The sequence below is a fragment of the Triticum dicoccoides genome, chromosome 7A (assembly GCF_002162155.2).
Source record: "Triticum dicoccoides isolate Atlit2015 ecotype Zavitan chromosome 7A, WEW_v2.0, whole genome shotgun sequence".
NCBI classification, from domain to species: Eukaryota; Viridiplantae; Streptophyta; class Magnoliopsida; order Poales; family Poaceae; genus Triticum; species Triticum dicoccoides.
Genome location: NC_041392.1, coordinates 258,480,074 through 258,492,049, shown reverse-complemented (window position 1 = coordinate 258,492,049; position 11,976 = coordinate 258,480,074). Strand labels below are relative to the sequence as shown.

General features: G+C 46.5%; 1 protein-coding gene across 1 annotated transcript; it reads right to left on the bottom strand.

Annotated features, from left to right (window-relative positions):
- Positions 1 to 6,185: 6,185 nt before the first annotated feature.
- Positions 6,186 to 11,662, bottom strand: LOC119327466 (ubiquitin carboxyl-terminal hydrolase 16-like). Its single transcript, XM_037600571.1, has 4 exons — positions 11,450 to 11,662; positions 9,138 to 11,036; positions 7,622 to 8,624; positions 6,186 to 6,736 (listed from the first exon to the last, which is right to left on the bottom strand). Exons 2-4 carry the CDS (start codon positions 11,020 to 11,022, stop codon positions 6,475 to 6,477), a joined length of 3,150 nt encoding a protein of 1,049 aa, XP_037456468.1. The 5' UTR covers positions 11,023 to 11,036; positions 11,450 to 11,662; the 3' UTR covers positions 6,186 to 6,474.
- Positions 11,663 to 11,976: the final 314 nt, after the last annotated feature.

Here is an 11,976-nt window from a genome sequence, read left to right as displayed (position 1 = left end):
TGATCTTTTCTAGTTGCTTTATTTAATTTTCTAAAATCAATTACCATTCTATAGCCTGTAACAATTCTTTGTGGAATAAGTTCATTTTTATCATTAGGAACAACAGTAATACCTCTCTTCTTAGGAACACAATGAACAAGACTTACCCATCTACTATCAGCTATAGGATAAATTATACCTGCTTCTAGAAGTTTTAATATTTCCGTTCTTACCACCTCTTTCATCTTCGGATTCAACCGACGTTGGTGATAAACAACTGGTTTAGCATCAGGTTCCACATTAATTTTGTGCTGGCATAGAGTGGGACTGATGTCCTTTAAATCATCAAGAGTATATCCAATAGCAGCTCGGTGCTTCCTTAGAACTTTCAATAATTTTTCTTCTTCATGTTCTGAAAGGTTAGCACTGATAATAACAGGATATATCTTCTTTTCATCTAGATAAGCTTATTTCAAAGTGTCTGGCAATTGTTTCAATTCAAACACATGATCATCTTTAGGTGGAGGAGGACCTCCTAGAGTTTCAATAGGCAAATTGTGTTTAAGTAAAGGACATTGTTCGAAGAAAATATTATCTATTTCATTTCTTTCATGCATATGTAAATCATTCTCATGGTCTAGCAAGTATTTCTCTAAAGGATCAGTAGGTGGCACAACAATAGAAGCAAGACCAATGAATTCATCCTTACTAGGCAATTCTTTTTCATGATAATTTCTACTAAACTTGGAAAAATTAAACTCATGAGACTCATCACCAAAGCTAACTTCCATAGTTTGTTTCTGGCAATCTATCCTAGCATTAACTGTGTTCAAAAAAGGTCTACCAAAGATAATGGGACATAAGTCATCAGATGGAGTACCAAGAACAAGAAAATCGGTAGGATATTTCGTTTTCCCACACAAGACTTCAACATCTCTGACAATCCCAACTGGTGATATAGTGTCTCTATTTGCAAGTTTAATGGTAACATCTATGTCTTCTATCTCAACAGGTGATATTTCCTCCCTAATTTCTTGATATAACTTGTGAGGAATAGCACTCACACTAGCACCCATATCACATAAACCATAATAATAGTGATGTCCTATTTTAACTGAAATGACAGGCATGCCAACAACAGGTCTATGTTTATCTTTTCCATCAGGTTTAGCAATTCTAGCAGCTTCTTCACAGAAGTAGATAACATGCCCATCCACATCTTCTTCCAAGAGATCTTTAACTATAGCAATATTAGGTTCAACTCTAATTTGTTCATCTGGTTTAGGTGTTCTACCAGAGCTTTTGTTAACCACAGTTGAAACTTTAGCATGTTCCTTTATCCTAACAGGAAAAGGAGGTTTCTCAAAATAAGCAGTAGGAACAACTGGATCAACATTATAAAGTATAGTTTCTTCTTTAACTGATACTGGTTCTTTAATTTCTTCTTTAATAGGTGATTGATATATAATCTACTTCTCTTTAGGGAGTTCTACATGAGTAGCAAAAGATTCACAAAAGGAGGCTACTATCTCAGAGTCAAGTCCATATTGAGTGCTAAACTTTTGAAAAGCATCGGTATCCATAAAAGATTTAACAATCATACTTAAGCTTTATACCTGACTCTTTACCTTCATCGAGTTTCCAATCTTCAGAGTTGCATTTAATTCTTTCCAAATGATCCCAATCCATAAAAAATTCTGAATAATATAATTTCTCTTGAGAGCTCATGATTGGGGCATGAATATAACATTGACTTAAGCCTCCCCCAAGCTAGAGCGATACTTTCTCCTTCACAAGGCCAAAAATTATATATATAGTTCCGATCACGATGAACTAGATGCATAGGATAATTTTTTTGCTGAAACTCCAATTTCAAACGATCCCAATTCCATGATCCAATATCATCGCATAGCCTATACCACGCCAATGCTTTTACCTTCAAAGATAAAAGGGAAAACCTTTTTCATAACTTCATCCCTGGGTAAACCTGCAAGCTTAAACAATCCACCAATTTGTTCCACATGTATCAAGTGCATATCAGGATGTTCTGTTCCATCTCCTGCATAAGGATTAGCTAGCGGCTATTCTATCATACCCGAAGGAATTTCATATTCAATATTTTTAGTAGGTGTTGTAGGTTGAGGGGCAATTAATTGTAGCTCTGGACGCAATGAAGATACCCTGAACATACCCCTCAAAGAATTGTTTTCCATAGTAGCAAGTAACAATAAATTTCAGCACACTATATAAATGTTTCCTTACCTAATTCCACTTACCAAAGGTGCTTCAGCCCTCGACAACGGCGCCAGAAAATAGCCTTGATGACCCACAAGTATAGGGGATCAATTGTAGCTCTTTTTGATAAGTAAGAGTGTCGAACCCAACGAGGAGCAGAAGGAAATGACAAGTAGTTTTCAATAAGGTAGTGTCTGCAAGTGCTGAAATTGTAAGTAGCGAGTAGTTTGGTAGCAAGATAATCTGTAACGAGCAAGTAACAATAATTGTAACAAGTATGCAGCAAGGTAGCCCAATCCTTTTGAGGCAAAGGACAGGCCAAAATAGTCTTTTATGACAAGCAAAGCGTTCTTGAGGGTACACGGGAATTTCATCTAGTCACTTTCATCATATTGGTTTGATTTGTGTTCGCTACTTTGATAATTTGATATGTGGGTGGACCGGTGCTTAGGTCCTGTTCTTACTTGAACAAACCTCCTACTTATGATTAACCCTCCCGCAAGCATCCGCAACTACGAGAAAAGTATTAAGAATAAATTCTAACCATAGCATTAAACTCTAGGATCCAATCGGTCCCTTACGGAATAGTGCATAAACTGGGGTTTAAGTTTCTGTCACTCTCGCAACCCACCATCTATTTACTACTCCACAATGCATTCCCTTAGGCCCAAATATGGTGAAGTGTCATGTAGTCGACGTTCACATGACACCACTAAGGGAATCACAACATACATACTATCAAAATATCGAACACATATCAAATTCACATGATTACTTGCAACATGATTTATCCCGTGACCTCAAGAACAAAAGTAACTACTCGCAATCAACAAACATGCTCATGATCAGAGGGGTATTAATATGCATAATGGATTTGAACATATAATGTTACACCAAATAAACCATATAGTAATCAACTACAAGTTGTAATCAACACCACTAGCCACCCCTAGCAACAATCTATAGTTCCGGTAACAAGATTGAATACAAGAGATGAACTAGGGTTTGAGATCAGATGGTGCTGGTGAAGATGTTGATGGAGATTGCCCTCCCCAATATGGGAGAGTTGTTGGTGATGATGATGACGATGATTTCCCCCTCCGGGAGGGAAGTTCCCACGGCGAAATCGCTCCACCGGAGGGCAAAAGTGCTCCTGCCCAAGTTCCGCCTCGAGGCGGCGGCGCTCCGTCCCGAAAGTATTATTGTGATTTTTTCTAGGTCAAAACCACTTATATACCAGAAGATGGGCACCAGAGGTGGGCCGAGGAGGCCACAACCCACCAGGGCGCGCTAGGGGGGCCTGGCGCGCCCAGGTGGGTTGTGCCCACCTGGTGGCCCCCCTCTGGTACTTATTGGCTCCAATATTTCTTATATATTCCATAAAAAATCTCTGTAAGTTTCAGGCCATTTGGAGTTGTGCGGAATAGGTGGCCTGGAGTAGCTTTTTCAGGTCCAGATTTCTAGCTGCTGGAATTCTCCCTCTTGGTGTGTTCTTTGAAAATTATGAGAGAAAAAGGCATTAGAAATACTCCAAAAGGCATTATTATGGATAAAAGCATTGTAAATAGCATTAAGAAAACATGATGCAAAATGGGCGTATCATACCCCGCACGGGTTAGGAAAGCCGTCTTCTCGACATCCTGCACCGCCATCTTGATTTGGTGATAGCCTGAGAAGGCATCCAGGAAGCACAACAAGTTGCACTCGATCGACAGTGGAGTCGACGATCCAGTCGATGTGCGAAAGAGGGAAGGGGTCCTGAGGGCAAGCCTTGCTGAGGCTCATGAAGTCGACGCACATGTGCTCCTTCCCGCCCTTCTTGGGGAGAATGACCGGATTGGCCAGCTAATCCAGATGCCGCACTTCCCGGATGACGTCGGCCTCTTGCAGCTCTCCGGGGCTTGCCGCCGCGCCTTCTGCTTCACCGAGCGCGCGCTGGGGCACACCATCAGGTGGCGCTCGATCACTCCTCGCGGGACGCTGACCAAGTCCGTTGCCTCCCATGCAAACACGTCCTTGTTTGCACGGAAGAAGCTGACCAACGCCTCTTCCTGGTCCGGGGGGAGGCCGGTGCCTATGGTGAAGGTGGGGCCTGGTCCCCCATCGTCATCGACTAGCACCTGCTTCGTCTCTGCCCGGTCTTGCGAGAACAACTGCATCTTCTTTGTCGGCGCGGCCTCTGGGATCTCGGAGCGCCCTCCGTGTTTGGTCTCGCGGCTGCCGCAGCCTTGAAAGCGAGCTTGAGGGCCATGAGCGCGTCCTTGGTGTCCCTCACCACGGTGAGGATGTCGCTGCTCCCGGGAATCTTCATGATGTTGTAGCCGGGGTGAGTCGCTGCCATGAACTTGGCGAGGGCCAGATACCCGAGAATGGCATTATACGGGAGGCCGATGTGGGTGACGTCGAAGTCGATGAGCTCGGTGCGGTAGTTGTTGCACGTACCAAAGGTGACGGGGAGGCGGATCTGCCCCAGAGGAAAGGTGGAGCCGTCGGCCACCCCCGAGAAAGGCTTGGTGGGAAGGAGATGGTCGTAAGGCACATGGAGCAGGGGGTGGAGAAAGCTCAAAGGCCCACGATGCCTCCGAACACGCCTGGCGGCCCGGCGAGTGGAGCAGCATCTGCCATGGGAACCATGCAGCGCAGGCGGGGCGTGGTTGATGAAGAAGCGGACCTCTGACCTCACCCCTACCTGGCGCGCCAAATGTCGGATTCAGGGCTCCGCGGACCCAAGAAAGGTTCGAACTCTGGGGCGTGTGCGAAGAACTCAACCTCTCAAGCCAACCAATTCGTCACCCCCACGGCCTAGCTCGATGAACAAGAAAGGAAAGGCGACAGTTTACCCAGGTTCAGGCCACCTTGCGGTATAAGACCCTACTCCTGCTTTGTGGTGGATTAGCCTCGCGAGAGGATGAGGATGAACTAGTACAAGGAAAGAACAACCTCATGAGGTCTGTTCTAGTGTGGGTGTGAGCTAGTGAGGTCTTTCTCAGATCGCGCCTTTCTACGGTGGTGGCTAAGCTATATTTATAGTGGTCTTGGTCCTCTTCCTCCAAACGAAGGCGGGAAGGGATCCCATGGTGGCCAATTTTGAAGGGGGGCAAGAAGTACATCCTATCCCGACGAAAGGTGGTCTTCGCCTGCAAAGCTTCTGGTCGTGACGCCGCGGTGGGCTCGGTGATGACATTCGTCCTGCCGTCCTAGTGGTCTTGGTCTTGTTGCATGGGAATGAAAACCTTTGGTTGATTTCTCAGGACCCCGCGTCTGCGCTTGCCTCCTGAGCACCAAAGAGGAAACCAGCTGCTATGCGCCCGCTGGCGCCCGCCTGGCCTCGGTCGTCATGGCTGGCGTCACATCAACCTCACGAGGTAGGCGCCTGCATAGAAATCTCCGCTCCTCGGAAGTCAGCCTGGGGTGGCCGTTTCCTTCGGAGGTCTTGGTGTCGTCCGCCTCGCGACGCCTGGCCCCTCACGAGGGTCTTGTCTTGAAGGTGCTGAAGATGTGCCGTACCAGGCTGTTGATAGAGCCACGCCATGGACCGCAGGCAGGCAAGTCTGGGTACCCTGATTCTCAGAACGCCGACACTACTTGAGACATCGGAGGTCTTGGTGTTGTCCGCCTCGTGACGCCTGGCCCCTCATGAGGGTCTTGTCTTGAAGGTGCTAAAGATGTGCCATACCAGGTTGTTGATAGAGCCACGCCATGGACCGCAGGCAGGCAAGTCTGGATACCCTGATTCTCATAACGCCGACACTACTTGAGACATCCGACACAGACTTGCTATACTCGCTACTCCGACACACATAATCCACGCATCCAGAAGAAGAGGCTGAGAACAATCATCAACTGTTATCTGAAGGTGTTATTAATTGGAGAATATTACCCATCACAACAATGATCAAAGGGATATGCTCCATGTTTTCCACTGTCCTACACAGTCAATGTTGTTCTTTTTCTCGATAAGGAGTCAATGTTGTTCTAACAAAACAGATCCAGTGTTCTTTTTTTTCACAAAAAAAACGAGTTTCTCATGGACAGAAAAATGGTTATGTTCACCGCAAAAAAGAAATGGTTATGAACAGTGTGAACAGACCATCCGGCCTGCAATCTACATGCTGCAACCGGTGCAAAGTCCTGCAATGAGTCAGCCAATGCAACAAAATTGGACGTGGTGACGACTCTGTGTATCTATCTACACTTGGCAATTGCCATGCTTGCTAATCTCAAACTTGAGCATCCTTTCTCGTTGTCCATCTGGTCTGGTTAGTTGGTGGGTAGGCTCCCAGATATGCCTCGGTCATCCATCCTCTCATAGAAAAGCATGTACGCCTCACACCCGAGAACTTCTTCTAGGGGAACTTCCTTGATGTCGCGATCGGTTGCGCAAACCCATAAGGAAGAACCACTGCTCTGCTCCTTGCGACCTGCCCTCACATAAGCAACGTAGTGCCCTACATTCAAGGCGTGGCCATGGTGCACAATGACACCGACTAGGCGATAGCTGGAGTTACCTTTGTCCTCGGAACTGAAGAGTAGAAAAAAGTAATAAACAGTTAGACCAGGTGCAAGGAAACTGAAGATTAAGCTGGAGTACCAAAACAATGCAATGCCTTTCTTCACATAACAAACTGGACATTTGTTAACAAGAAAGCTCAATCAGATTAACAAAACAATATGGTGTATTTCAAGTGACTGATTACGTACTTACTAATCATAACTCTTAGAAATAAAGGCTCATACTAATTCTCAACAGGCCATTCAAAGATGTTAGGTTTGTATAAATAATATAATATCCATCCAATTGAATTCTAAAACCAGAACTATACTTAACAATCCAAACTTCAAACAGATTTTATACACTACACCCAGGTGATGATAATATAATCATAACTTGGTCAGTGATACTGGTACACTGCCAAGCTGAATAGAGTTTGTGCTCGACGGCCTCGACATCAGATACATATTCCAATATGGTATCCTATTACCAAAAATGAAAAACTAACAGTTTTAATCAATGGCACAGGGTTCTGGTCCATATCAGGCTATCAGGACACACTCAAATTAAGCTGATACCTTCAGACAATTCAATTAAGCTTGCAATTATCACATCCTGACAAGTACGAAATGCTAGTCTGAACCCAGAAAAAAATTGTAGTCTGAACCTGAACCTATAAAATAGTTTACAAGATTGCATACAAATTCCTGAAGTCTGACATATTTTTTGTGTTTAAAACCTTCACTTTTGTAACCTGCAATGCCGGTTTTTGCAGAGAAGGAATACTCTTAAAGCTTTGTAGAAGCAAACTATGAAACAAAATAGTTACTGGATTTCTAAAGGTACGAACTTAATGGAACAGGCATAAAAGAACAACCATAGAAATTGCTGTGTAGAATTATCAGAAGTCGGTACCTGGGGTCCATGAACGGTTCTACATGAAGAATCTCCTTAAAGCTCACATGTCCTCTCGTTTTAGAAAGAGCATTGGTGAATCGCTTCAGTTGAATGGTTAGTACAGGTGGCAGCTTAGTAACCAATTGTATTTGAAAACCACCAGTCCCATGTTTCTGCTCACTTTGGTTTTCTTCCGCTTGTTGTGCACTATGATCATCCAGCTTTACCTGCTTCCCAGTGCCTTTGCTGGTATCCTGATTACCCTGGGTACTCAACAGGTCAGTCTGTTTATGAGTTGGAAAGGAACTAGGTGCAGCTTCCTGAACACCTTCCTGACTTTCAGGTTTTCTATTGGTAGTGCAGCAAGAGGCCGAGTTCTTTTCATCATAGCTCATCCCTGAAGTGATTTCTTCACAAACTCTGTTCTCAGAAAGAATAACTTGATGATGTGCATCTGAACCATGTGGTTGTCTACTTGGAGAATTACATTCTACCGACAAGCTATTCAAATCATTAGATCGCTCACTTGGGCATGTTTTCCTGTCTGATAGTTCAGTCTGGTCTCCTTCAACTGTTGGATTTGCATTGGTACTTGCTATCATCGGTTCACCATTTTCACTTCCATTTGTTCTCGGCAGCTCAACAACCTTGGAACAGTTACCGCATTTCCATCCCATTGGACAATAGCAAAGAAGTGTCAAGCAATCCTCGAGCGATGCAACAGAGTTCATATGTACTGCCTCGTCATCAGTAATATCACTGATTTGAGCTCTCCCCTTGTCTTCTGTAGTAGGTTCTACTGAGTAAGTGTTCTCCTTGGCTTCTATGTCAACAAGTGGAGGTGGACCAGTATCTTTTGGACTGTGAGGATCTACTATTGATTCATCCATTCCTTCAGTGTCATCAAACAAGTTAGGAATGAAATCAAGAGCTTTTATTGGCACTTCAATGATCTCTCGTGGGACATCATTCTTCTGAGTCTGCAAACGGCCGTGTGCAACATCCTCCACTTTAGTAGAATCTGCAGATTCAAGCATACAGGGATTTAGCTTTATCTGCATTAGCAAGATCATGCAACCAGGAACCCTCATCCTTTGCATATTTTTAGAATCTTTAACCACCACATTCTAAGGTCTCTTTTCTCGACAATAACCATACACGCTTAAGTTAACCAACCATTTTAGAGCAACACTTATTTTATGAAGGTAAGGACTCAAGACCCTGAGTTATCTTCAAATGTCAATTCGAACTACTACACTATAGCATACACTTTTGCCATGATAAGACTGTTGAAACATCCAGCCCAATTTTTCGTAGCCACCCCGAAGGCTTTGCTGCTACTTCTTTATTCCATATGTAAAATGGCATCAACAATTTTCTCTGCTTAGCTATCACCAGAGCTCCATTTCCAAAAGTGTCATCTGTTCCCGTGTTCAGAAAAATAGCTAGCTTGTATTAGATCTCACTATTCCACACCTGCGGGCCTGTTCCACATTCTATGTTTTAAGTTAGCTAGAGGAGCACATAGACTTACCAACTTGTGAAGGCTTGGGTATTTTCTCCATGGCCTCATCTCCAAATTCAGAACCAGGAAACTGAGAATCACAGCCTTCAGCAATTGTTTGAATCTTTTCTCCATCAGTCATGTCGGTTTGTTGGAATAGTGCCTTACGAGTCTTCGTCGGAGATCCACCGCTTCTGGCCATTGGTGGTAACGTAACACTTCTGGCTGGACAATCCTTTGATGGCAGTGCCAGTTGGAGCTCCTCGAATTGCAGATCCAAAACTGATTTAGTTGAGCAACTTATGCAGTATAAGGTCTGACGCAGCCAGCCCCCGAAAATGGAATTGCCAATTGGACGAAACTCTGCACCCCCATGAAATTTGTTTAGGTTCTTCGTCTCCTCCTCCAAAGCAGTGCGCAAAGATGTAAGAAATTCTTGGCTGTCCTGCATATAAGAGCCCTTGAACTGTGGATTAAACACCCGCATACATTCCAATAGCATCTCTGGATCCAGCGCGTGCCTGGCATCATTTGTGCTGCTTGTCTCCACAAATAATTGCTTCAGGTGCAGACCAATGCTCCCCAGCCGAGCACCCGGTCCTAAAATCGTTGTCCTCAGCTCACCGAGCGCAAGGAGGCACTGAAGCAGTGCATTCATGTAGCATGTGTTTCCAAGATTCGGCAACCCTCTGATAACACAGCCATTCCCATTAGCATACCCAGACGAATCATTGCCGGTCACTATTGCCCACAAATCCTTTGCATAACTCTCGGGCACCATTCCCCACACATCCCATCCATTGCTGGCCAACATTGCCCGCTCAACCCTTTTATTTCTGGCCAGAGCTGCCCACTCATCATCGCTCAGCTTGTCCTGACCGAGCTTCAGAACGTGCCCACACTCGAAGCAGTAGCCCTTATACGGTTCATCGTACCACAGAGCAACCCAATGGTAGTCCCTGGTGGCGTGCAAGCGGGCGTGTCCCTGCGGATTTTCCATGCCCCCCTTCTCCCCGGTGCAGAAAGTAGAGGTGCACTCCGTGCACACCATGAACCTAGCAGCAGCTCCCCTCCAGGTGCAGGTGGTCGTGCACAGGAAATGCTCGCACTCTGGGAGCTTCTCGGCGGTCTTGATATCAAGCACCATATCATCCAGCTCCTCCCTGTCCTTGAACAAGTGCTCGCACGACCCAATGTCGTATGTGCAGTCGCTGGTCTCCTCCGCTTCCCCCGTCGATGGCGACTCGCTCAACAACACAGGTGCCTTGGACGCAGGCAGGTCCAGGTTCTCAGGGTTCTGCGGGTTCTTGCCCCCCGTCTCGCACCCATCCTTTGCAACGCTATCCCCCAGTCCTTGCTGATCCTTTTTGTTTCTGGCCGCCACTGCATAGTCATCTTCGCTCCGGTCACTGAGCCTCATACCGCGCGCACACAAGAAGCAGTATCCCAAATTCGGTTCATCGCACCACTGAGCAACCCAATGCGTGTTCTCGCCGGCGTGCCAGAGGGCATGTTCCTGCGGACTTTCCCTGTTCACCGGCCACCCAGAGCAGAAGAATCTGGAGCAGTCTATGCACTTCATCATCCCTTCGTTGCCCTTGCAGGTCGTCTTGCACTTACTAAGATGGCACGTCCGGAGCACCGCCCGCTGCTCCGTGAGATAATACACGTGCATATCCAGGAGTTCGCGGTCCAAGCGTATGTGCTCGCACCGCCCGCCGTCGCCGGTACTGTCGCTGCTGGTCCCCGCTTCCGATTCCCCGGACGATGGCCACTCGTCGCTCGACTCCGTCGGAGACGCAGGCGCGTCGCTGCATTCAGGACCTGCCACGGCCGCAGCCAGCGGGTCCAGGCGCGGAGATTTCTGCGGGCTGTCGGACACCTCCTCCGCCCTCTCCCTCTTCTCCTCTACCATCACGCGCCTGTCACCTGGAAACTAAGAAACAACAAGAATGAGTCAAGTGAATTCTGAACCCCCAAAACAGAACCATACGGACTAGAATTAGCAGCGCCATAAACTTTCCTGAAGCAAAAAATCCTGAAAAATCGGAGAACGAGAAAAAACTTCACCAACAAGTCGAGAAGAGATCGAACATTCGGTGGAAAAGCAACCGAGAAACGCCAGCGAGGCGGAGGACAGGGAAAACCTCCACCGCCAACACATGAAGAATCCGAGCATTGCGGCGGAGAAACACACAAGAGCGGCGCCGCGGATCCGATTCGGGGACAGAGAGAGAAACCCACCAGTCCACCGACACCACGCGATTAAGCAAGCAAGCAAGCACGCGCGCACCCAGTGACGCGGCGGAGCGGGATTCGGGGGAGAAGGAGGCGGGCCTTACCAGGAGACGTCGAGGGAGAGGGCCTCGGAGGAGGAAACCGAGCAGCTGGAGGAGGCGTCCGCGACCGCGACGAGGCCGAGAGAGGGTGGAGGAGGAGGGAGGTGGGGAGGAGCGGGAGGCGGTTTCGCTGGTCGGGGACGGTGGCGAGCGCCGGGGCGGGTTTGTTGGGCTGGGTGAGGAACTGTTGCTGCCGTGGGTGCCGAGGGTTTGGAGTCTTTCTGGAAAGGTCACGAGTCCGCGAATGCGTGTGGCAGCGGGCCAGGCCCGCTGGGCCTAGTTCCGGAGACCCATGTCCAGCTTGATCTCCAAAAAAAAAATGAGCCAAACTTTCTCAAATTAAGTAAATTATAATGTTGTCTCAAAAAAAAAGTAAATTATAATGATCCAATTGTTTGAAAAAAAAATAGTGAGCCACTTTATTACACTAGAAAAATTAATGAGAAAAATCTTTCTCGAGAGATTTAGCGAGTGAATCTTTTTCTTCTTGTCGTTGCGTGTATAAACGCAACCGACATCACGCCATAAAA